Genomic DNA, 26,360 nt, shown 5'->3' with positions numbered 1-26,360 from the left:
CTACATTGCGTTAAATGAAGTACTGTTTGAATTAAAAAAAAATGCTACTATAAAAATTCCTCCTACCGTTTTCGATTTATCCAACTTATATGCATTAAGCTGTAGAACCTCTTCGCCAGTATGTATTTTCTGGCCATGCTTCTCTTGACCCATTTGACCTTCTGCTAATGATTGGTATGAGTCTAAAGATATGAGAAGCGAAAATACAGTACAAATAAAAAATGAAACTACTCCATTTTTATTTTTCGTGGATGAAATGAATCACACCTGAGTTAGCGTCGAGAAGAAGAGGCCTACGCTCGAAATTCTCTTCGTAGACGAAACTCTGTAAGAAGAAAAAAGATTTTTGAAGTAGTGTACGATCTACTGTGTCTGGATTGTCAAGTCGTCGTATATGCACGTCTAGGACGAAACACTTGCACCTTTGTAACAGTTCTTTTCACAGTTTATAGTTCAATCAAAATGAATAGAATCATTTTCGCAAAATAAATTGTAGGCAAATGTTTACAACATCAGTATTTGTATACACTATCACTCAATGTACAGGGTGAGTTCAGTTCAAATCTAAGGCCACTTTCCAGAGCCAAAAACACTCCCCAAACTTCATCAATCTCCGAGTATCTTCGGTTGGGAACGGTTGGAAAGATAGTGTATCCGCTGCGTATTGAAGTTCCCGAAATTAAGTTTCTGCGTTTATATGTTGGTAATTTGCGCATGTAAAATTTGCGTGATAGCATGTAAAGCCTGTTTTGTCGTATAACGTTACTTGACTGTTACTAAATTGCAAGAAAGTTTAGTAACCAATAAAAGAGAAACATTGCTGAGGTCAGCTGGGATCGGCTAAAGAAGCGATGTTAATGTTGATTCTTTCCAAAAGAACGTCTGTAGGACAATCGGTAAGAGGTTTCGCGGCGACTGTAAGGTTCGAAACCGCACTAGTGCCAACCAAGCCTTTCATCCCTCCGGAGTCAATAGATTGGTACCAAACTTGTCTTTGAGGATAAAAACACTGACTTAATACATCTAGCCCCGGAGATTTTTGCAGTGCTGCCCCCATGTAAATAACCTCCAAACGATTCTGAACAGAAGTGAACGGTTGGCGCATTTCAAGCAGAATTATAAACGGCAGACATTTTATCCTTCATCCTTGTTTTCTATTTTTTCCAAAAGTTAAATGAAAAATTTGTAACTTAGAACAATATTGTTTTGTCTAGTTAGGAATTTAGCAATTCAGTAGCGCGGGAAACGATCTTATGTGGTCCCATATGCCCAACAATGTAAATTATTAGGCGATAGAACACGGGCAACTCCGTCGTCTCCAATATCTGCAGTCCAACTAGTATCATGATATATAATAACGAGCTTAGTGTGTGTGTGTGTGTGTGTGTGTGTGTGTGTGTGTGTGTGTGTGTGTGTGTGTGTGTGTGTGTGTGTGTGTGTGTGTGTGTGTGTGTGTGTGTGTGTGTGTGTGTGTCACGAAATTCGAAAAAGGGGGTGCGACGGGTCCCGCGGCGTAGGATTGGCGCGCCGGCGCCAGATACCTATAGAAGGGGGTGCGACGGGTCCGCCGGCGTCGGATTGGCGCGTCGGCGCCAGGTAGCTACAAAGTGGCTGAGACGGGTCAGGGGCATCGAAATGGTGCGCAGTAACTTCGTGTGTATCTCGCAAAAGGTAAATGGCATGTTTCACAGCCGTGGCCACAGGGCGCATTGCTTTTCACCTTTATGACTCCTCCGCGTGTCTATTTCCTTCTTCGTTCGCCTCAAATTGGTAGCATGCCGCTCTGCAAAGCATGCAAACGGCTGCTTAAATAGTGGCAAGATGTTTATGTGATCTGACGTGGAACGTTATCTTTATCAGTAAGATGATGTCTTTCACATTATTTCATGCCAAAACATCATTCGTTGATAACTGTCTGGGGAAAACAGTAGGAAAACCCATATTTCGAGTGATATTTTTAAATTTTGTCTATAATGTATTGGTAAGGAGTGTTTGAAGCTGAAGTTCGAATGTTCTCCAAATTTAGAACTTACGAGTTTAGAAAGAAAACTGTGAAATCTTTCGCTTTTAGATATAATATAAAAAAGGAAGAAAGATTGTTGGAGATACACAAGTCCAATTTCATAGAAAATGGCACTAATATTAATTTTCGTTGATCAGTGAAGGTGAGCGAAGCAAACACCAAGTCTGAAGAAAGTCTGAACTCCGGCTTTAGCCGGACGTTCAGACTGGTAAATAAAATAAGCAGCAAATCTGCCTTATCCGTACTATAGAGTAACTGCAGGTCGCTCTTGTCCTATCACCCGTATCAGACACTTTTTTTCTGGATTACTAGGAAAATTGGAGTAAACACGCTCAATTTCTCATTCGGAAACATCCCATACTCTCGAATACCTCTATTCTTATCTATAAGAGGAGAGATCTCAAAAGAATCAATATTCTGATATGCTTCCTTTACTTCTTGAAAATTCGTAAACCCTCCCGCGAAGACCTTGGCTTTTAACAGCTTCTAGATAACGTCAAAACAAAAAAGTCACATGAAGTGAAATCAGGCGACTGGTCAGGCCAATAGATGTCATCACATAAAAAAATCGTTTTGCTATAGTTGGGTCAAAGCGACATGAAGCACGGACAGTTACCTAAGCTCTAAGCGGCTGCGCTCGAAGCGGTGAGGCGAAGATAGCGGTTGGAATCGAGGTGGGACCATGGCGAACTGCAGAGATGGATGGCGGTAACGAGGGTCCTTATACGACCCCAACCGCTACGCTCCACCGCGCCGCTTCGCTTCTTTTTCCACCTGCGCAACTGTACGTGCTTCATGTCCTTTTGATCCAACTATACGCCTGGAGCATCCGAGTCTTACCACTTGTCAGGATTTTCACCTTTTCCGCTCCTTTCTTCTTTTTCTTTTTTTCATCTTTAAGCGCATCACCTCACGAATCTGAGGTGGTACGGATTTCAGGTGGAGTAGACGCATACGGGATCGTAGATTATGGAGAGGGGTGACCTGTCCATTTCTTCCTAATTACCGTAAAAAACGGCCCAGAAGATACGGCTTAGGGCGTTTCGGCGCGCTATTTTCTACAAGGAGTTTGAGTGGAGCGCGCCAGCCTTGTGCACGCGCCGTATCTTCCGGGCCGTTTTTTAGGGTAATTAGGAGGATATGGACAGAATCACCCTCCTCTCCATAATCTACTATCCCGTATACGGATACTCCACCTGAAATCCGTACCACCTCAGATTCCTGGGGTGATGCCTTTAAAATACCTTCAACGTCCCTCCTCTTTTAAAATTGACTGGTTAAATTATTTGCGCCAGATTAACGGATTTTTTTTTTCAACTAAAAATGCTATTACAGAAAATTTAGTTGTTTCTTACTTTTCTATTGTTGACAAAGTAAATTTTTGAAGAAAAAAATTGGCAGGATATCATGCATTAATTCAATAGCCTTAGATGACTTGCAAATAGGTGAAAGATTCAAGAGTTCACACAAATTTATCTCGGATTAGACACTTCATGGAACAAATTTGCTTAACAAATCTGAGGAGTGATGGAATATAGTTCAAGGATTTGAAAAAACATAGTCCTTTGTGCATAAAAAACAATTCCCTCCTGGATAAAAAAGTCAAATAAAAATCAAACGATTACGCTTCCTTTCATGTAGATCACATCGAAATCCGCAAAAGTGAACTTTAAAAGTTGTTAATAAACGTTAGTCAGAATGTGAATATACCGATTGCTTTCCTATAATTATCCATAGCCCGAGCTATAGAAATTTCTATTCACTATCGCGGAAATCAATCGATAAGTTTCGTTATCATCACATTAATAGTGTTCTTATCTATTCATACTAACAGAGAAACAAATCGATTGTCGTTGTCACTTGTCTCCGGACTTCCGACAGACTCGCAAATTTAGTTTTTGTTCAAGATAATGAGAAATGAATGTAAGAGAGAGAAAATAAAATTATCACATAATGAAACATACCATTTTTCTTGTTATATGGAACAGTAATGCTGTTTACAATTCTTCATTCCCTTCTTGTGTTAAAATATGAAGAGAGTATAGCGAAAAATGTCGATGTCGCAGCGGAAGCTCGTTAGATTTAATAGAAATTCTGAGACTTTTCAAATTATAGCGTGAAAATCATGTGAAATACAATAGAGTGTATTTAGATATAAACGACTGACTGGAAAGTTATAAAAGCAATATATGATGATATGAATGATATGAAATATATGAATAATAGAAATGATCGAACACTGTTCACATGATATCGGCGAGAATCGTTCGTGCTAGTGGAAAGCAAAGCAAAGCAACGAAACTAGACACGACTATATCAGGAAGATTGTAAGGGGAAGAGAAGCGGATGAATTATGAGTGAAAACTAGATAAACACTAGTTAGCATAAGTCCGATGTGTAATATGAGAAGAGCTAGCTAAGGAAGCGTTTGAAAAACATCGATACGGTTCGTTGACACCGAGTGGACAGTTCGGCACGACGGAGGGACAAACACTATCAAGTGAGAATCAGGTGAGAATGCCAAATAAAAGAATTCGCAATTTTCTACGGACAACATAAGAGAGCTGTTGATTTTCCATGAACAAAACAAAGCTATGCTATCGCTATTGATCGCTATCTATATCGAATCATAGAACTTTTTCTGGGTTAAATAAGGACATAAGCGTAGTTTCCGAGGAACAGAGAGAAATAAGAGACTGTTGAGAGATCAGAATAAGTGCTAAAAATCTACAAATAACATGAGGAGAAAAAACGGGACTAGACCGTTGTCACCAGGTCTGGGTATTTGCAGTCGGTCGGTGGTGGTGAGTGGGTCACATACATATGTTCGCGTGACCTTCTTAGTGTTTTTAGTGGGAAAATACCTAACCATACAACAATGAATCCATTAACACATTGGAGATTGTAGAGGAGTTCTAGCAAGAAGAATCTGACATTGTTCGGATGCTGACATCAACATCGTTGATACAGTAGGATCGCTAATTCTTCGGCAGAAGATGAAAAAGACGCGGATCCGCGTCTTTTTCGTCTTCTGTCGAAGAATTAGCGATCCTACTGTATGTTCCATCCGCTACCTTAGTGCGCTTGCATCATTTTCATGTAGTATCCGTAACCTTTTCTAGTTACTTGTCTCAAAACAATATTTTAACTTGTAAAATAACATCACGATTTCAGAAGTTTCACAAGTTTACACCTGGTCACAACGAAAGCTTTTTTCCTAAGTGAACACAATATTTATCTAACTTATTAACTTTACAGGACTAACAAAAGATCGACCTGATGCAGAAACATTTCCTGTCCGACAAATGGATAGCGGAGCGCAATTCCAGTTTCCAAAATACAATATTTTATTGGTTTAGGTTTTTTGAAGTTTTGAAGCAGGCAGTTCAGCAAACAATTTCATTAATTGTCTTCTCTGTTTGTTCGGTATTTAAACGAATTAATGCTCATTTCTTTTAGCTTAAGGAGCCTTCTACAATGAACCATAACGTCATTGATCATTGTTTCTCTTTTGATCTACTTTAAATCGTAGAAGATCATCTCGGGAATGTTCACGTAATGAGTTAATTAGTAGTAAAGCCGTTTATTTTAAATCCCGAATGAAATTTCGTGGACATTTCAATGATCACACTCTTCAATAATGCTGAACAAGATCTTGACTATTTTGATTATGGACGGGAGGTAAAACACTGTGATAGCGGGCAAGGACCGTAAAATGTGATAACTTGTCAGGTAGCATATAAATAAATAAATAAATAAATAAATAAATGGATTTGTGCGTGTATACGTGCATGTCAAAACATTCCACATACATGCATATTTTGATGTTTCTTGTTTATCTTCTAATACAACACCTAAAAAAAGAGAAACGAATAAAAAAGAGATCAACCTAGAAAAGAAACTAACCAAGAACTAACTAACGATGAACGATGTCCTGTACTAGTGAGTGCATCTGCCAAATGTCTAACGAATAAGAAAATCTAAAAAGAAATCCAATGAAATAGGAATACAAAAAATACTACTACTAAATTCGAAGTACATAATGTATATAGGAATGAAGAAGGTTTTGAGAGCCCCTGGAGATCTAGACAAATGTTTACTTAGCTTCCTCGTGTAGACAAAAAAAAAGAAAGATCACGTTTGCTAAGATGATCTGAGCAAATCGATAGTAGTAGTTTGCATTGTAGGAACACTAATGTCAACAAAAGGAGTGACCAAATTTAAAAGTGGTCTGTGAGGTAGGGAAATCGTTTGAAAATACATTCACGGGAACAAATCAAAAAATTCGAAAAGAACTAGCACATAATCAAAATGAATGCGGTCTGTTCCAGTAAAATGTTCATACTTTATGGGGTAAAATTTGAAACGTAATAAAAAAAGTAATAAACAGTAAAATAATAATGTAGTAACAATAAAAATATAATAATAACTGGTATAAGGTAAGGTAAGGTAAGTAAAGCTGAAAACACAAAACATCCTTTTAAAAAGCAGGGCATAATGGCTTTAGAAGAATGGCAGTCCTCAGCATTTTCAGTTAGGCGATTTTTCACAATTGATTTAATAAAATAAAGCCAGGCAAACTTTGTTAGTGGTTCGGGTGCAGAAACTTGTTGTTTCGCATAATTTGCTAACTGTTTCACCACTAATCCACCTTGTCATTTACAACTCATCAATCCTAAAGATGCAAAGTGGTCTCTCGTCAGATACTTACAAGGCTGAGCTCTACGATCCTCTTGAGTCCACTGATACTTGGATATGTAGATGTTTCGTGCTTTTGCCGGTAGTTTTTAAAATCACGTTTCTTATCCGACTTATGTAGAAGTAGAACGAATCGAAGACTGAGATTTTCCCTTAATGCTCCCTTTAAAAACTCGCATGGAATATTCTTAGTAGACCATAAAAATATGTGATTTTATTCTTTTATTAGCAGAAATAGCAACGGTGTAAGTGGAATATCGTCGTGTCTGCAAGGAGAAAAAGGTAAAAAAATGCAACAAGTGCTGCAAACAGTGAGTAATAAAAAGCAACGTGGATTGAAAAAATGTCTGGAGAGAGAATTGAAGCTCTACGTAACCAGAATCACGTTAAATTAACGGTTTTCTTCGTAGCAGTTCAATTTTTTCAAAATTTGGAAACAGCAAAATATTTATATATATATATATATATAATATTATAGTCATTTTTCAGACCTAGTAGAAGCAAACAAAGTAGAATTTTTTTTTCAAAACCGCTGGTCTTACGGAAGAAATCAAAGTTTTTAAGGATCGATGGAGACTGCGACTGTCTGATTGGATAATTGAAAATAAATAAATGTATGGTAGTTTCATGCGGGTTCTATGTATAAAGAAAAGTTAACATGGTACGAAAACAACCACTGAGCATCCTTGGTATGTTTTTTAGGATGCAGTGATAGTAGTGAAGTTAGATAGTATTAAAGATAGTACAGTTTGCCGATGATGTGGAAATCAATCGTTGTATTCACTAGAATACGGGGTAGTTAGTATCAAGGGTGAAATGTGATGCGAATAATCCCAACCACGGCATCGCTATGAATTGGCATCCAAACTGGAACGTAACTGCGGAAAACTCGCTGCCGATCGTTCACTTGATCACTGGTTTTTTATGACGTCATCCATCAAACTGCATACATTTACATATGGAATGAGTCAGCATACAGCTGGTCACAGGCGAATCTCCTCGTCATCATACCAATAAAGAAGTCAATAAAGAAAGGTCTGCTGGAAGACCGATGTGAACCCAAACGTCGAAAATGTGTGTACAACCAACGTGTGTACCATGTGTTTTTAATCAGAACCTGTCACGTGTTTTACAAATAAATGGTGACATACATATACATAGTATTTGCATTCATTTTAAGTGTCAGAGCGTTGCAACAAAAGTCAAAGCAGGACCTGTGTTACAGTAAAACCTAGACGGATGAGGTCATATCGAATCTATAAGTGATGAATATTCCCTAAATGAATACCTACAAAGATGTACGTACTAGGAAATGATGGATTATTGAGAGACTATTATTTAGATTATTATTACCAGATTATTATTGACAGTTGTCCACCAATAAAGTTGACAATGAAAAAAAAACAAATCTCTTACATATATGATCCGGTCAAAACGATTTGATTTATCATGAAGTATGTAATATAGTGACGTTCGAAGCGGATAAGCGCTCGCAAGGCAATCGCATACGATTGCGAATGTATCACTGCAGCACAGCTAGTTATTGGTTTTTAGCTAAAGATCAGACTTAAGAGAGGGTCCCATCGCAAAAATATCTGCTGTAGATTTGTTGGACGCGCAATGAAGCGAAGATAAGATGTCGCAAATTTCTCAGTGGTAAAAGAACTCTCGATCGCATTGATAAAATGAAACTAAAAGGAGAATAGTCAAAACTTGCACATACACAACTAACGCACTCACATGGATCTTGTTTGTTTTTTGAAAGCCCTGCTAATTTGAATGAATCAAGCGTCACCTATCGAAACGTTTCTTTTTCGTTTCGATTAATCAATGAACTTTCGTGTTGTGATTTTCTATGTATTTTTGTTAGTACCGGTTCAGCTACGCTCTCGCTGAAACGTTATATTCGTGCAACATATTTTTTATCCCAGAGATCGATCAATTCAATTCCTGTTCACATTTTCAAGAAATTTTACGTAATTTTGTACTCTGAAGTTTCCAGAAATTCTAGCGAAAAATTTTAATTTACCGTCCAACACCGATTATCCCTGTTCAAAGTTCCATACGAAAACAAGAGTGAAGCGTCAAAAATGGGAAATTTCTGCATTTCAACAAAACTGAACTTCTCATGGTTTTTGAATTGCTGTGCCAAATCATCATGCTATATAATAACGCCCTTAGTCCGTGTGTGTGTATGTATGTGTGTCACCATGCACTTGATAGGTGAGTGCTCTACCTTTTCACCATTGTCCAAGTCAATGTTGTCATGTATGTTGGCTTTAATAAGGCAAATTAGTTTCTCTCATATGTTAGTGAGGATAAATAAAATTTTATATATACTGTACATGAATGTTTGCTTTCAAATTTGCAAAGCAGTGCGAGTGATTAATCCTTCGATTATAGAGACAGGTCGAAAGATGTGTTCGACTAAATAGTAGGCTTCCTGAACAGCACCTGGATCGGCACTACTGTGGAAAGGCAATGGAAGCAGGAAAATGTGGAAGAAGTGCAAGAGATTGGAATATTTATTCCTGCATTTCCATTTAACCATTATATGTTTCCTAGACATTACTTTTTCTGACGATTTTATCCCAGATTTTACTGATGGCACCTATTTAGAAATGTTAATTATGACTTTGGTTCCGAAGAAAGAATTTAAAAAAAGGTTTCAAAAAATATAACAATGTTAGAGAACTCAATTTAAACATGGCAAGAAAACAAAGATCGAATGCGAAACTTTTTTTAAACGTTTGATCTTAGCATTACCTGAACAGAAAGGTCTAGAACTGAGCGCATCCATAAGATCAACCATGGATAAATGAGGAAGCGAATGGCATGCTTAGTTCTGGGCAACGCTCACCATTCTTCCATTAGAACCCTTTTATCTTTTTTTAACGCTCTGCAAAGAGATCCTTTATTTGTTTGCTATTTTTTCCCATCACTTATGTCTGCTACCGGGCCCCAGGTGCTTTCTTTCTGTTCAATATCACTAAGCTACTACTTCATTTATTTTTCCCCCATTTTAAAACTGCTCAGATTATTATACGTGTAGGAAACTTTCGCATTCTTCTTTTGGTCCTGTTGAGCTTCTGAACATTATCGCATAATAATATAATCATCATGCTACATAATAACGCGCTTAGTCTCTGTGTATGTATGTGTGTATGTCTGTGTGCTTGTGTGTGTGTCTGTGTGTGTCTGTGTGTGTACACGAAAATACCCCACAATGATGCAGAACTCTACACCGGTGATGTGCTAAACCATAGCCATTGCAACTGATAGGCGAGTACTCTACCACTGCACCACTGCCCTGAGTTATTCCTTAATGTAAATGTGTTAGCCTTGATAAGCCAAGTTTGTTTCTGTCATATGTTAGAGAGGGTAAAAAAAAACTTTCATGTTAATGTGCCCTTCCAGATTTGCAAACTATCATGCTATGTAATAACGGGATTATTCTGTCACGTGTTTAGTCTGTGAATGTATGTCTTAGTCAAGAGTCAGGAATGGTGCGCCGGTGCCAAAAACGTTAAAGTGGGGAGAGACGGATTCCACTGCGTCGGATTATTGCGCGGGAGCTTCAACGCGGTAGAATGGATTTCTATAGTTCCTTCATATATATATATATATATATATATATATATATATATATATATATATATATATATATATATCGCGCGTTGTTTCTTCGCGAAGTTTATTGAGTAGGTCCAGGATAATGCGCTCCAATACTTTGTACATAACACGCAGCAAAGAGATTCCTAGGTAATTCCTAGGGTCCGTGACGGATAACTTCTTGTGGAGGGGAATAATGATAGCGTGTCTCCACGAGTCAGGTATCCTTTCGTCTATCCAGATTGAACAGATGATCTTTGTCATCTCACGAATCCCAGAAGGAGGAAGATATTTTAGCATTTCTGCGCTAATCACATCGTCTCCACCAGATTTTCCATTCTTCATTTTTTGAATACAGACTAGAACCTCCGACTCGGTCGGTGGCTCTCGTTAACCGCATATGTCGGTCTATAAACGTGCTCGAGTTCAGGAGCTGACGGTGATGGCCGGTTCAGCAAGGTCCTGAAGTGTTCCCTCCAAATTGGAAGGGTTGCTTCACCGACAGCTACTCCATTGGCAGTGTTGAGGACAGGAGAGCATCTTTTCATTTTGCCGCTATACTGTTTTAGTAGAGCGTAGGCTTTCCGCGGACTCTTGTCCTCCCACGCCTTTTCAAACTACTTCGCTCTTGACGTCCACTCCTTATCGCGGTCTTGTTGCAGTTGACGATGCAGCTTCCTTCTAAGACGCTTTTCCTGATTGAAGTCACCAGCACTGCGCGCGACACGTACAGAATTATACGCGGATTTTGTTTCCGCAGATGCAAAGGCAAACTTCTTCCACGGCCATAGAACCGGGAGCGTTCCTCTAGCGTCCTGGATGCTTTTTGTGAAGGAATCCGCATCGCTAAGCTTCTTCCTGGTCCCTACTTCAACATGAATAGAGACATTTTGGCGGATTTTTTTCTGCATTCATCGTCTTTCAGACCTGCCATGTCGATGTTCGCTTGAGGAGGAACTCCACAGTTTCTCTTGTGGAACCGTATCTTGAAGCTGAGAAGAACTAGACGGTGGTCAGAGTCGAACGCGACGTCCCAAACAGCTCTAGATTTTTGTATATCTGACTAAGGAATGTTCTTCGCCAGAACGTAGTCGAGTTGAAGCTTAAGAGTCTTCATCTTCCGCTTGCGCTGCTCTTCAGGCGTTTAAAGGGTTGACCCTTGCCACGTAAGCTGATGAAGCCGATGATTCCACTTAAATGTGGAAGTGATGATGAGGCTCGTCTGCTCACGTAAGTCGACCAGACGGCTACCGTTATCCGTATGCGTGTGCTCTGTTGAACAGCATCATTTTCCAACCACATCGGACTGTTGTTCATGTTCCATCTTCAAATTTGCGTCGATTCCGACAATGACCATCTGGTGGCTTGGTATTTTAAACATCAACGCATTGAGTTCGTCATAGAAGGCGTCCTTAGTTTTGTCGTCAGGGGTTTCCGTAGGTGCGTGAGCACTTACGATCCAGAGTTTAATTCCTCTGCGATCCAGCAGTCGTAGAACGGTGCATCTAGACGGCGTTGAGGTAATTCCTCCACCAGCACCTACTTTGTTCTCATCAGCATTGCCGCAGTATATGGTGTAATTTTCGATGCTGATGACGGGCCCATCTCTCATGCGTGTTTCCTGCAGTGCAGCAAAAGGCACACAGAGATATCGCGGAAGTCTAGATAGAGCGGCTGAGTTCACTCAGGGTAGAGTTGTGGGAAGGTCCAATCTCATATACGTCAATTAAAATTCACCTGCACAATAGGACAGAACAGGAACAAATTTGATTTTTTTTGTCGCATTTCTTCAAGATTTTGTTCGTTGTTCTGTTCATCCTTCAATTTTCGTGGATCTCCGTTCGGAGTGCACATGAATACAAAACGAGATATCTTAGCCCACTTTACTCTGGCTTTTGTCCTGGCTCGTCTGCGATAGACCAGGTCATCAGAAGAGTGATCGAAACGTAGTAGCGGTATTCCAAATCAATGCAATTGGCCTTTTTGGACTTTGAAGCCGCGTTCGACTCTCCTCACCAAGGCCGTCTTCTCAACGCGCTACGCGCCGATGGAGTACCAGGAAAGTTCGTTCACTTGCTTGATGACATAAATCAACGAACAACTGCTGCAGTTCAAACACCAGCCGTATGTACAACACCGTTTGATGTGGTAAGTGTAGTAAGACAAGGGACACGAGGTGGTGTGACCCCTCCTGTTTAACTTTGCTATCAACGATCTTATTCAAAAGACAGTAGAGCAGTATCCTGGTGACATCGCCTTAGCACCATCAAAACGCTCCTTGACCGATCTCGAGTGCACCGACGATATTGTTACATTTGGGGGAAGCAGCATGAAACTTCAACATGTTATCGACCTTGTATCGAAACTATCAGCACTCTATGGATTAGGCCTGCGCCTTCATAAATGTGAGCAAATGTGGGTTTCTTTAGGAACGTCAACAGGAATCAAGGCAGAAGGCTAGGCGAACAAATTCGTAGATGAGTTCTGCTACCTGGGCTGGCAGCTACGAGAGTGATTTACAGCAAAGATACGCTAAGTCCTGTTCTGCATTAAACTTCTTGACAAAGTGTTTATGGTCCACTTCCACTCAAGCTGCAAGTCTATCCATTCGTTATTCGCCCTGTCATGATGTACGAATCGGAGACTTCACCAGCACCACCTACAACGGTGGCGAAGATCGACTCCAACGGATCCGAGCTGCTTAAACGGCTGCTTGGCTACTTTTCGCCTAGGGTACGCCACAATGAATATCTTCACGCGGAAGTCGATGTGGTATACCGGTGAAAAGTGGCTGCAGAAACTCGACTTTGCCTCTTTGATCATATATTAAGGAGACCAACAGATCGCCTTGTTCAACGTGTTTTGAGCAGTTTGTCGGGTTCAAGTTGCAAGATGCCACCAGGTCGAAGGAGGAGGTGCTGAACTGAGGTGGTGAAAGAGGACTTAAGAACACTAGCCGTGCATAGGTAGTTCATGCGAGACGTAAGGTTCCGCAGAATATGGGGTAGCAACGAATGGATTGATTCTGTGCAAGCTCTTACTGGAGATAAAAAAGGTGGGGAGAGCTTTGCTCAAGGATGACGCACTCGAAGATGCAGACATTCGCGTCGGACGATAATATCAGTCCGCTGACAACGGAAGTCGCTGTAGAGTTAGTCACACGCTTTGAGCACAAATCATCTTCATTTCGAAAAAAAATCAGTAGTATCTCAGTATTTGTACTCCAACAGAAAAGAATTAACGGGCTATTTTTACCAATGTTTATGAGTAGATTTCGAAAGAATCTATCCCTATAAATTCATTCAGTTTCTGGTATATATACCAGAAATTGGTTTAGCTTTCATATGAAAACAGAAAGATGTGGTTTTTACATTGAACTTCAGAACACTACTTTTAAACATAAATTTCAGAAAGACAAAGTCGGATTAGAAATAGGTTAGAAAGCTTCACGCCGTAATCATCATGCTATATAATAACGCGCTTGGTCCGTGTGTGTATGTGCGCATCACGTAAATACTCCATAACGATGCAAAAATCTACACCGGTGGGGAAAGAACCATCGTCACCCACCCGATAGGAGACCACTCTACCATTGGATCATTTTCTCAAAATATGATGTTATGTATGTGTGAACATGTGTCAGTCACGAAATTCCAAAAAGAGAGCAAGAGGAGTCTCACGGCATCGCACTGGGGCGGCAGCGCCGGAAAGCTATAAAATTGGAGTGAGACGGGTCTCATATCGCCGGATTGCTGCGCCGGGCCACGCAAAGCGGTATATTGGGTTGGGATGGGTTCAGTTGCATTGTAGTTGATGTGTCATAGTGCGGTAGTGTCGCTGAAGTAATTTATATGGATTTGGCAAAGATTAAAGGCATCACCCCACGAATCTGAGGTGATACGGATTCCAGGTGGAGTATTCGTATACGGGATGGTAGATTGTGGAGAAGAGGGTGATTCCGTCCATTTCTTCCTAATTGCCGTAAAAAACGGCCCGGAAGATGCGGTGCGTGCACAAGGCTGGCGCGCTCCACTCGAACTTCTTTTAGGAAATAGCGCTCCGGAACGCCCGAAGCCGTATCTTCCCGGCCGTTTTTTACGGCAATTAGGAAGAGATGGACGGAATCATCCCCCTCTACATAATCTACTATACTGTATACGAAACCTGAAATCTACCTGAAATCCGTATCACTTCAGATTCGTGGGGTGATGCCTTTAAATGAGACGTTGTGAACCGTTTCATAGCCGACTTCATAGCGACTGCACGAGTTGCGTTTCACCTATCTGATTCCTCCGCGTGTCTATTTCCTTGCACGCTTGCCAGTTTTCTAACGTCTTTTCTTCACATATTAGAAGCAGGGATGCAAACGGCCGCTTGAGTAGTAGCCAACAGTTGACGTGATCTGACGTGGAACGAAGAGAATATCACGAAAAGTATAAAGGTCGGACGTTCAGAGTGGTACTATATATAATCGGTGAGTGATTCCTAACGTTTAAACATTTAATGCCACAAAATAAATTGAATGACAAGTAATTTGGTTATGAATGAGTATGTAAGGAAGTAGTTGAATAACTAGATAAAATCCGTCCTCCTCTTGAAAATGTGATTATATGTATCTATTTGAATAATTAAGATGTCCTAAGATTTTTGCTTGGAAAGAGGTAAATCCTTTAAAAAAATAATTTATAAGAGGTGAGACGACTAGAGTCGGAAGTTTTACGTTCCAAGCGAAGAAAAAACAAGATATAATTGAAGTATAGATTTTAAGGTAAACATTTTTCTTAATGAAGAAAGAGACTGTGAAGCGAACAATACGATGAGACTAAAACGCGCAAAACAACACTGATTGGGTTGTAGGAGTATCGCACGAAGAGAAACGTCCACAAAGTGCAATTAAAATGATAATGACTTATGATAAAACGAATGTTGCTGCTTATCACGTTGCTACACAAACAATACCATGCAGTATAATCATTTTCTGGCTCTCTGCTAGATCAAAAAGATCACGCCCCCTGATGTTCACTCAAAATATTAGTAATTTTGAATAAGTAAGGGACGATATCAAAGGACGATACACAACGAACAATGTGCAATTTAACGAAACGACTCAGTCACTGATCGGCAAGAGTGTTATCGATGGTAATCTATGTGTGAAAACGGCGTATTGAGGCAGGATCATTGATAAGTACGAAAAACAAAATTTTTTACCTCATTTAGATACGTAACTGTCCGATATACGGAATACAATGGAAAATGGAAGATAGCGTTTTTCGTAGAATATTGATCGAGTCCATTAGTGAAATATTCGTATCCTGTTTCAGGAACTTAGAATCACCATCCACGTTTGGTACTAATTCGTTTTGCGTTACTTGCTCATGTTCTGGACTCCTTCGATTTCCTTATGTGCAGTGGTTGCAAGAGGGAACAATTCTGATCTGAACACTTCTTTGAGGGTGAGCTCGTTGCTATCTTTATGAACCATATTGTGCTTCTAATGAACTTGTTCGTTCATTCGTTCATTCGCAGTATATTTTGCATGTATTGATGGTATGGTTAGAGTGAGGATGACCTAGATAGATTGAAGATGTTTTTTTGAGCAAAAATATCGCTAATCCCATATTCTTATGCTAGAATGCAGAGATTAAATGGATTCATAACTGGTTTATGAAAAACGTGATGATCCTGAAATCGCTGTTGTTGTGGTTTTGTTGATTTGATTTCCTTGTTTTCTTTTTCTGTAACACTGTAACAAATTGTGAAAGGATTTTATTTCAACGTAAGTGAAGGAAACAAATATGACTAAGAATAATTGAGAAGGAATGCTCGATGCTTCACATCTCACTAGTAGAAAACCAGTGTGTTGATTGTATGTTATTCTAGAGAAAGTACTTTGAAAATTTGCATGCACTCGTACAAAATTCGTTTTAAACCAACGAAAACTGGAAAATCGCGTCATAAGTGCCACAACTCCGGAGAAACTCTTCCATAAGAATTTCCTATTCTTTCTTTACTGTTATTTGATATTACGAGTTCAAGATATATCCGATTGTACTTTTATATACAAAGTGAACACAGATATCCTGAATAAAATTCCACCCGATACATTGATTTTGCAGTTTTCTAAATGATTGTGCAACGTTGTATTAGGTTGTTCGGATATAAACGAGACTTTCGAAACTTTACGAATTTCGAACAGCAATTTGGACAGTTTTGGTTCCATTTTGTTCCTGGCGTTTTTCTGATATTTTACTTTCTTTTTTGTTTATTTTTGATTTCTGTAATATTTTTTTTTTATTTCATAAAAAACTTTTATTTCATAAGAATAAAATTTTATTTATTTATTTATTTTTTATTTTTATTTTATTGAAGATGTGATTTCGCGAAGTCAATGCTACAAATGATTTCAACGCTTTGAAAATGGGAATGAGAGCTTAGAAGACGAAGAACACCGACGTCGTCCTCAAGTGGTAGACGACGAATTACTGAAGAAGGCGATCGAGTCTGATCCGACACAAACTACAAGAAAACTTGCCCTAGAGTTCGGATGTTCGAATTCGACAATTGACGAGCATTTACATGCAGTCGGGAAGACAAATCGGTGCGGCAAATGGGTTTCTCAAAAATGGAGTGATGAAAATAAAGCTGTCCGTAAATAGAAAAAAAAAATCGAAGAGTTGGGCTGAAAAGTTTGCCGCATCCGCCGTATAGTCCGGACTTGGCTCCTTCGGACTACCATCTATTTCGATCGATGCATCACGAATTGTCGGAGAAAAAGTTCAACAATATCGACGAAGTCCGATCTTGGGTCGCATCATACCTCGTCTCACAGCCAACCAAATTCTTTGAGGACGGCATTCGCAACCTGCATGATCGCTGGCGAAGCGTTGTTGATAGTTGTGGAGAATATTGTTTGGAATAAAGACTTCTTATAAAACATTTTGTGATGTATGAAAGTTTGAGTCGAAAGTCTCGTTTATATCCGAACAACCTAATATTTTATGATGAATAAAGAATACCTGGGTATGAGCAAACACCTAAACGTTCTGCTAATAAAGTGATCGATGTTGATTTTTTTAACCACTAGATGTTCCCAAAAATTCTGGAAATCGTCAAAAAAAATGCCAGGAACAGCACTAATTGGCCACCTGTAGGTAGGAATTAGTCGAATTCTAGAAAAACGCACTAGGCAGAGAACGAAAGGGCAGGATTGAGTTTACTCACAAAACAAAACACGCAAGAAAATAGTGATTTTTGAATGGTCCCGAGTGATTTTTTTTTTCGATAGTTTCTGGAATTTAAGTCTTTCAAATAAAAGTGTGGTTGTGAAATAAGATCAGTTTTACCTTTGAAACGATCCTTCTAATGGCCACAACAGAAATTCACCGAACACGGATCATATTTCCTATCATAACTGGTTTGTGGACTGTGTACACCTACGAAAAACCTCAAGTGTGCAAGTTAAAGACAGTGTTTAGGGAAATTCCCGTTGTTGCGTTCTTCCCATAAATAGGTAGTATTCAGGATGTATTTTTCAGGGATTGTAGATGGAAATGAAAATGACATATTCCGCACAAATCAAGGATTTGAAATTGCCGTGTTACTAAACGAGGCTAGCCAGATTGAAACCAGATGAACGGATGAAAACCCACAAAATTTGGTAGTACACATGTAATAGTAATGAAATTGATATAAAAAATCAAAAAAAAATCAAGATATGGGGTGCTAATGAAGTCGATGACTCCAGGATTTCTTGAAGGTATTTCGCATATACTTGAAGACTAACTTTACAAACTTTTACTGCAAAGAAACGAACATCAAAAGTTTCTCCAGACCAAAGCAACCTTCAAACATCGGTACAGGAGATGGGACTATCGGCCAAATTCTATGCAACTACTTCAGTACTATACTGATTAATTCGCAAAAAAAAATTGACATTGCTATAGCATATCGAGTTGATGGATTGGTGCCATTTTCGAAACGATTCGAGATTATTTTCTTTAAGACTCTGCGGCCAGGGTATTTTCGCAGCTCAGCCAGGGCCGGCCTACTGCACCCATAGAAGGGCAACATTAGGTCGGCGTCGCATATTTATTTTTAAACAACTTAATGAATTGATCTTCTCCAAATTTTGGAGAATGTATAAGGAATAGAATTATTGGACTCATCAACACTCTCAACATGGCGGCTGTTCATCCTCCAATGTTGGATTTATTACTGACAGGTAGGTAGCTCGTTTCCACGTGAAGTATTCGAGGTTAGAGTCTGTTGTTGAACAACAACAGTAATGAATGATCTAGAAAAATGAGGGGATGATTATTGTTAGAGGACATAAAACACAAAACAAGTGCTTAAAGGAGAGTCTAGACAATATTTTAAATTGCCTGACAGCTGAACGGGAGCGATCATATTAATTAACAATTTTCAACTTTTCAACACCCTTAGAATTCGACTAGCCTTTAAAGGCATCACTCCACGAATCTGAGGTGGTACGGATTTCAGGTGGTGTATTTGTATACGGGATGGGAGACTATGGAGAGGAGGGTGATTCCGTCCATTTCTTCCTAATTGCCGTAAAAAAAAGCCCGGAAGATACGGCTTCAGGCGTTCTGGCGCACTATTTTCTACAGGGAGTTCGACTGGAGCGCGCCAGCCTTATGCGGCGCCACATCTTGCGGACCGTTTTTTACGGCAATTAGGAAGAAATGGACGGACTCACCCCCCTCTCCATAGTCTCCCATCACGTATACGAATACTCCACCTGAAATCTGCACCACCTCAGATTCGTGGGGTGATGCCTTTAATGTCTTGCATAAAATTTGGAAAGGACTGATTCATAGTTTGTTTTAAACATAAACATCCACGTAATGTTACCCTTCCAATGCTGTAGCAGTATTGCCGATAGTGTTCTAAGCAAGCCCTGGATGCGATGCGAAAATAGCCAGCATGGAGTCTTCCAGAGGACAAAGAGTCTCAAATAGTTTTGAAGACAACACCATTCAACTCGAAATGCTGTGACAAGCTCAACTTTGTAAATTACTTATTATATTGTTGGAACATGTAATTGCATAAGACAATGACGAAAGTTCTTTTTCCGTTTTTCCTTTTTAGGAGTTGCTTTTTTTTTTGAGAAAAAAAAAATCCATAAAGAGGACAACCAGCTTTCCAAATTGAAAGTATATCATGTGTTTCAAGAGTTCTGTTTGGATTCCTTCAATCTGAACTCAGTTTTGGAGATTAACGGAGCTGCAAAGTAGAGACTAAATGAAAGGAAAAAGACGAAAAGTGGGATTTGAAAACTTTGCGCTGCCTTAGTGTGCGAACAAAATTCCACGTCCACATACAATGCAAATCTTACAAAATTCAGCCTTAGTTATGCTTCGTAGCGTTTTTATTTTATGTTATATTTTTTTATTGGCTGTTTTGATTAATTCTCTCCTTGTAGCAAAGCAGAGGTTCAAAGTAAGGAAGAACAACAATTTTACACAATAATCAAATTCGAACAAATGAGTGGAAAATAATAAATCAGCAATGTCACATGGTTGCCTTCAACAATTGAACTCTGTGAGCAGTCTTGGTGCCTTCTCGTGAATATTCCAAGTTATTTTGCTCCTTTCCCAATTATTTGCCGGTTTTTTGATACATCTCAAAGAAAGGAATCTAAGTATATATAAATTAACCTGACATTTTCATTCTTTGACAAAATAGGAGGGAACGACGGTGACCGACGATATCGCACTGTCAATCACCGGCGGTTTTGAATGTTTAGGCTGCCCGCAGACTTCACAGCCGCGCGGACTGCGCCGCCCGAGCGGATCTGCACTTGATGGTTATTGAGCGCACTGTTGTGGGCAGACAATAACCGCCAAAACAGCAGTACTGCCAAAGCGCGCGGCCGCGCGGTTCTGAACTCTGCGGGCAGCCTTAGGCATAGTATCAGAGATGAGAAATCTATCCTAATCTTGATCTGGTTTTTTTTCGAATGACGGTTATAAAGAACCTAAATTTCATTCCTCCACCTGACTTCCTCCCAGAAGAGAGAAATAATATCAGCTATCGCAAATGTATGAGTGGAACATTACCGTATTTTCGTAAACGGATTATTGAATAAAAGGATAAAGTCACTGGCGTATCAATCCACTTGGGATGCGCCAACGCGTTTTACTGGAATTCTTAATCGTTGAGGTTTTGGAACGCGTGTTGGCCTATACAATGACTTGCGGCGGCCAGCCGATGATCAAGTCAGTGTTTTTATCCTCTCATACAAGTCTGGCACCAATTATCGACTCCGGAGGGATGAAAGGTTTGGTTTACATGGCTTGCACTAGGGCGGTTTCTAACCCTCGACCAAGTGGCTACAACGGACCACCGACTGCGCCACACCCGCTCAACGGATTATTAAGATACATAAATTTAGGCCCCAGAAGTGGCCGAACCATTTATGTTGATGCCAAATTATTGTAGTGAATTAATTCCTTGGAATTATTGTACTACATAATAAAATGACTTATTTGCTCAATATTATTATACTACATAATTAAATGTTAATTTTACTCCTAACGACTGCTCTCATCACATCTGCAGAGAGTGAACCAATTATCAGTGAACTGCAAAACATCAACAATGTTAGAACCAATGCTATAGGTCCACAAATAACCGAAAAAGAAATCACAATGAAATTATCATACAATACTAAATGACGGATGATTACGTTAGGAATCGTAGAAATAGGTGTCGAATTTGTTCACTAGTATAAACATCACATTTCTTTTGTGACCGAATAAAATTAATAACGATTTACCGGTTCATCTATTAAATAACCCAAAATTATCACAGCTTAATGTTGCACAACAAAGCGGAGAAACTCTTTGAACATTTGAAAGTATATCATATTCTATATAGGAAAACATTGCTATAGATCGAATATGACATAGGAAGGAATGTTAAAGAATAATAATTTTCAAGAAATGGGTAGGATTAGAAACTAGTGAAATTCTCCGTTTTAATAAATATTATTTCCCGTACCTGCTAAATCTAAATTTAGCGACCGTGCGACCCATCAAAGCGGATGCTTAGTTTGGAGTGCATATAATAGTTTTCGAAGAAGTTTTTTTTTTGCGATGATGCACTTCTACGAGCATCTACTTTTCTTCTATGGATGTTGGTTGTTCAACGGTAGGTTTTTCCGCGGTAATTTCCTGATTGGGTAATTCCACATCCTTATCTTTCTGTTCATTTTTTGATTCGCCTGGAACCTTAAAAAAAATTGTATTTCGAACATTTTACACTTGTAATTCTCGTCCAATTATAACCTACACGAGATTTTACTCCATGACTAGTGGCATGAGATTCTCTCTTATGTTTGTATATGACGTCCGTTGTTTGAATTTCGCCTAAAAATAAAAGTATACGATATGGACGTGTAAAAAGGAGTGTATCATGAAATTGATACTGGCGATGTCGGGATTTCTCCAAGAATAGGAATAGAGCTGTAGTAGTTGGATATAAGCACTGATCACGCTCAACTCTCCCCTAATAATCCAGCAAAAAGGCGTGAAAAACAGCCATGGTTGCACTGGTGGCGCTTGAAATGCAAGCTATTACGAGGAGCAGAACAATGGCAATTCGGAAAGCATTTGCAACTGCTGCAGATTGGGGACTTCTGCCGTTTATTTGAGTTACATTACAGATGGAATTCGGAGGTTCGAAGACGACGACGGAATTGCCTGTTTCTTGCGTAACAAGTTGCACCGTAAGGAGCACGTTTGCAGATATTTTCTCTGGATTACTCTTTAGAACTGCTCGTACTTGTGAACTACATCTCTAACCTATGGATTTGTGAAGAGATCCTCAAGAATATCTTTCTTGTACCTGTGTTCAAGTTGAAGAATCGACCACGAATGCGTCCATCTTTTTCCAATGGAGACCACCAGTTCACCAATGAGCCCATTATTGGCAATTGGCGGATAACACCCTAGAAAAAACAATGAGAAATATTGATTAGATTAGGTTTCTTAAAATTTCTTTAACAATAAAATCTATAATGGAAGCAATTTTGTGAACTCAACAAAACAATATCATACGCATTTATTGAGGAGCATTGAAATCCACTGAAAACGACCGGTTCTTGCACGCAGTCGAAAAAAAATCCTTTTCACTAGATATGGGCAGACCTCGTCGGACATTACAATGACTCTGACGGCGCAAAACCGGTCCCCTCCAATTCTGCGTGTGCACATAAATAAGATTTTAATGCTAAGAGCAAGTTTACAAAAAGATAAACATCCTTTCTCTTAAAGAACACTTTTTGCAGCTAGAAGTTCTCAAATTAAAACGGCATTGTAGATGTAAAGTACAAGTGTAAATATCATAAAGTAGTTTCCTTTGGTTTTGTTTTTGTTGATGAACTAAAGAAAAGACTAGCTAAACGAAGATGGACATTATGCGGTAAAGCTAAGTGCAAATGAAGTATCAAAAGTTAAAAATAACCTCCTGTTGGAGTCGCAAGTCGTTCTCTTTCTTAAGATCCTCGTTTGCAGCCTCGATACCTTGACGAATGAGCTCCGCAAGACTATCCAAGTACTAAAACAAAGAGCAAAAAGAATAGTAGAAAACAGAGGACTACATAAGAATGTCCATAAAAAGTACTTGCTGATTCGTTTCAATCTCTTTCCCTTTTTCTGCAACCATTTTTAGTAAATCGGCCAGGTCTTTCGCATCCGATAGCATTCCGAATTTCACACAAGCTACCTGCAATTTCGCGAGTAAAATTTTGCAAAAAATAAGGTCCAAATGCAAGTGATTTATTGTGTACAAGCTAAAAATACACTTTACTCATGGGAGACAATTTGAATGAGGTAATGTATGAATGGCCTCCACAACGGTTTACCGCATCATAGAGGCGTGGAAGTGACTCTGGGCGTCGAACTGTGATGCACAGCGGAGGTTCGTCCTCCGGCACGGTCTCCCAAGCTGAGAAGGAGTTCGACACATCCGACATTCCGACTTCTCGGAATTGCAAGCCTAGCTAAGAGTAAACTACTAGATTCACCACCATCTTGGCAAAATGTCGCAAGGTGGCTCCCTGATCCATATAGGTTGGGCGACGACCTGTGGTGAAAGCTGAGTTCGCCGTGGCAGGGCTGCTTAGTTTAGGGAAGTCTTTTTGCCACTCCAGCATATTCACTGCCTCAGTACCCTGCACACTGGGCCCTGCCGTCTCAGACGTCGGACGGTATGGCGACCGGTGAGAGGCGATCAAATCTCAGGTTGTTCTGGACGTTTTTGATTCTGGAGCAAGGCTACACACGCACGACTCGCCATGGAGACTGTCTCAAACTGTGTACTTACAACGCGAGAACAGTTTCCACAGACGCTGACCTGCATGCCCTTCTCGGAGCTGCAGAGCGTATCAAATTTCACGTGATTGCTCCGCAGGAGACCAAGTGCAGGAGTAGCGACGTACGACAGATGAATGACGGTACACTCGTCATTTGCGAAGAGAAGGTTCCGTCACGAAATGAAGGCGGTTTTGGCTTTGTTGTGCACCCATCTGTCATCTATCTTGTCGATTCTGACGAGATCCTGTCACCTCGTCTGGCCATTCTTCGTCTCCGTCATCTGCGCCAAATTCCCATCAGTATCATCATTTGCTATTCACCAACATCAGCAGCTGATGAATCCGAATTGGTCGCGTTTTACGAGGAACTGGAGGAATTGATCCGCAACGAGAAGTCCTTCTACAAATTTGTTGTCGGAGGCTTAAACGCAGAATTAGGAAAGGCTACAGAAGAGGAATACAGGATCGGAAGATTTGGACTAGGGGACCGGAATGAAAATGGCGATCGTCTCGCCGGGTTGTTGCCCGCCGCTCGCCTCTTTCATGGGAACTCTTTTTTCATAAAAAAAGAACATCGTCGGCGGACATGGGAATCGCCTAATGGCGCGACTTGTGCGGAGATCGACCACATACTCACCACCCGGAGGTGGTGTGTACTTGACGTCTCGGTAGTACCATACTTTTGCAGTGGTTCTGATCACCGTCTCTTTCGTGCGAAAACAGACTTAGCCACACGATAGAAAAGAACATCTGCTATCGGCAACGAAGGAGAAAAGAAGTCGTCTACGACGAATGCGTACTTGAGGACTCCTTGTCCCAAGGTGACTGGCATATCGAGGAGCAACCAAACGTGGACTACGAGATGCTGCTCAGAGGATTACGAACCTAAGCTGAGCGTGCTTCGAAGCCGCGCACGACAAACATGGATCGAATTTCGATGACCACCAAGTAACTGAAGGAGAGAAGGACTTTGAGGCTTGATCCGAGTGCATCGCACATTGAGCAGTTAGTAGCAAACACTAGCTGCAGAAAAACGTTGCAGGAGGATATTTGGAAACACAGGCAGAAGATTCTGGAAGCAGCACAAAGAAGAACGAACCTAAAGAAGTGCCGCAGGGATTTCCGCGAATATAATATTCCGCTAGTAGCCTTGCTGAGCGAAGACGGGACTCGCAGACTCCTCGTCGTGAGGTGAAAATCATTACGGAGAGGTTCTACTCGAACCTTTTCCGTTCATCAACTCCTGTGCCAAGCTCGATCATCCCCACTCGTGAAGCTCCACCACAGAATCTCCCTTCGGAAGTACGAGTCGCTATCAAGAGCATGAAACCTGGCAGAGCCCCCGGACCTGATTTTATATCAGCAGACTTTCTTAAGGCTGGTGGCCATCCACTTCATGTAATCTTAGCAGCGCACATGACACCCTACCTTCAGAAAGAAAGGATTTGAGAACAGTGGAAGACCTCGCGAACCATTTTTATCCATAAGAAAGTTGATCGAGAGGGCCTTCGGAACTACTGTCCTATATGCTTGTTGAACGTGTTATACAAAGTATTCACCAAGATCATCCGCAAACGACGTTGGATGAAGCCCAGTTTCAAGAACAAGCTGGATTCCGTCAGCTGCTCAGCTGCTTAGATAACTTACAACCGTGTCGAGAGTTATAGAGGTTTGCCGGGAATACCGCCTGCCCCTTGTTCTAACCTTCGTTGACTATGAAAAAAGCCTTCGACAGCGTAGAAACGAATGCAATACTATCAGCGGTGGTCGGTACGCTGTGGACGTGTCGTGTGTGAGGATATTAGCCAACTGCTACGATCGATGCACGATTAAGATACAACTTTTCCACCGTCCCCTCACCATACCCTTTGGAAAAGGAGTGCGACAAGGCGATACCACATCGCCGAAGCTGTTCATGGCTGCATTGCAATGGATAATGAAATCACTTTTGTGGAAAGAAAGGGGCATACGTGTTGATGGAAGATTTCTCTCGAACCTTCGTTTCGCGGACGACATCGTTCTCTTTTCGAGCAGTACCAATGAAGCAGAAACGATGCTCAACGAATTGAACGAAGCAGGGAAGAGAATAGGACTACGAATAAACAGAAAGAAGACACAGTTCATGAAGAACGCCCACTGCGAGGACGGAGGAGTACAACTTGAAGGCTCCCAAATCGTGGAAACTCCGTCATACGTATATCTCGGACGTTCTATGAACATGGAAAACGACTTGAAGGAAGTGCTGAATAGAAGGATGAGAGCAGCGCTGGCAGCACTCGCAGCCGTCAGGGAAGCTACGGACCAACTGACGGACCAAGATCTTCGTGCCCATCTGTTCGACTCGACAGTTCTTCCAGCGCTCTATTACTCAGCGGAGACGTGGGCGGACACCGCTGCCACGTCTAGGAAGCTACTTACTACCCACAGAGCACTTGAGACATGTCCTCTGAAGCTTAATCGGCGCACACAATACCTAGCCGGTCTTTGCAGCTCCGACTTAGAAGGGATGTCCCGTCTTCGCGACCCAGCTGAATATATATCCAAAGCAAAGCATAGATGAGCCGATCACATTATGAGAAGAATCTCGACGATAGCTGGACTAAAAGAACGCTAGACTGGATCCCAAGATATGCTAAACGCCTAAAATCGAAACGAGTGGAACAGATGCTGGGGCCCGCACGCCCAGTGAAG

The 26,360-nt window shown here is 40.5% G+C and overlaps 6 protein-coding genes across 10 annotated transcripts in view; 3 read left to right on the top strand and 3 right to left on the bottom strand.

Annotated features, from left to right (window-relative positions):
* The window catches only part of RB195_025409 (uncharacterized protein), a gene marked incomplete at both ends in the record, with an annotated part of 38,686 nt that extends 34,696 nt beyond the window's left edge, over positions 1-3,990 (bottom strand). Inside the window, 3 exons of one of the 2 annotated variants that reach the window (XM_064213539.1) lie at positions 67-182; positions 268-325; positions 3,988-3,990. In XM_064213539.1, coding sequence (XP_064069419.1) covers positions 67-182; positions 268-325; positions 3,988-3,990 — 177 coding nt within the window. Of the gene's footprint in view, positions 1-66; positions 183-267; positions 326-1,066; positions 1,106-3,987 lie in introns of those variants that run through there. The other variant, XM_013440653.2, reaches the window with a different exon arrangement.
* A 7,628-nt stretch (positions 3,991-11,618) lies between these two features.
* On the bottom strand, positions 11,619-11,945 carry RB195_025408 (uncharacterized protein; the record flags this gene model as incomplete). The annotated part of the gene is made up of 1 exon (XM_064213537.1): positions 11,619-11,945. The coding sequence occupies one exon, from the start codon at positions 11,943-11,945 to the stop codon at positions 11,619-11,621; it is 327 nt and encodes a 108-aa protein (XP_064069418.1).
* Positions 11,946-12,301: 356 nt separating this feature from the next.
* Positions 12,302-13,260, top strand: RB195_025407 (uncharacterized protein; the record flags this gene model as incomplete). Of its 2 annotated transcripts, XM_064213536.1 has the most annotated exons (4): positions 12,302-12,481; positions 12,561-12,748; positions 12,901-13,105; positions 13,165-13,260. In XM_064213536.1, 4 exons carry the CDS (start codon positions 12,302-12,304, stop codon positions 13,258-13,260), a joined length of 669 nt encoding a protein of 222 aa, XP_064069417.1. The 2 variants fall into 2 exon arrangements, with proteins under 2 accessions (XP_064069417.1, XP_064069416.1); XM_064213535.1 differs by lacking the exon at positions 12,561-12,748 and having other exon boundaries at positions 12,926-13,066.
* An 8,211-nt stretch (positions 13,261-21,471) lies between these two features.
* RB195_025406 (uncharacterized protein) lies at positions 21,472-23,330 on the bottom strand (the record flags this gene model as incomplete). The annotated part of the gene is made up of 6 exons (XM_064213534.1): positions 21,472-21,585; positions 21,647-21,723; positions 22,202-22,304; positions 22,820-22,912; positions 22,979-23,080; positions 23,220-23,330. 6 exons carry the CDS (start codon positions 23,328-23,330, stop codon positions 21,472-21,474), a joined length of 600 nt encoding a protein of 199 aa, XP_064069415.1.
* Positions 23,331-23,566: 236 nt separating this feature from the next.
* Positions 23,567-25,118, top strand: RB195_025405 (uncharacterized protein; the record flags this gene model as incomplete). Of its 3 annotated transcripts, none has more annotated exons than XM_064213532.1 (2): positions 23,567-24,186; positions 24,815-25,118. In XM_064213532.1, 2 exons carry the CDS (start codon positions 23,567-23,569, stop codon positions 25,116-25,118), a joined length of 924 nt encoding a protein of 307 aa, XP_064069412.1. The 3 variants fall into 3 exon arrangements, with proteins under 3 accessions (XP_064069412.1, XP_064069414.1, XP_064069413.1); XM_064213533.1 differs by lacking the exon at positions 24,815-25,118 and adding an exon at positions 24,240-24,270; XM_064213531.1 differs by lacking the exon at positions 24,815-25,118 and having other exon boundaries at positions 23,567-24,409.
* Positions 25,119-25,584: 466 nt separating this feature from the next.
* Positions 25,585-26,229, top strand: RB195_025404 (uncharacterized protein; the record flags this gene model as incomplete). Its single annotated transcript, XM_064213530.1, has 1 exon — positions 25,585-26,229. The coding sequence occupies one exon, from the start codon at positions 25,585-25,587 to the stop codon at positions 26,227-26,229; it is 645 nt and encodes a 214-aa protein (XP_064069411.1).
* Positions 26,230-26,360: the final 131 nt, after the last annotated feature.

The sequence above is a fragment of the Necator americanus genome, chromosome X, assembly GCF_031761385.1.
Source record: "Necator americanus strain Aroian chromosome X, whole genome shotgun sequence".
Lineage (NCBI taxonomy): Eukaryota > Metazoa > Nematoda > Chromadorea > Rhabditida > Ancylostomatidae > Necator > Necator americanus.
This window is presented reverse-complemented; position numbering and strand designations above follow the sequence as displayed.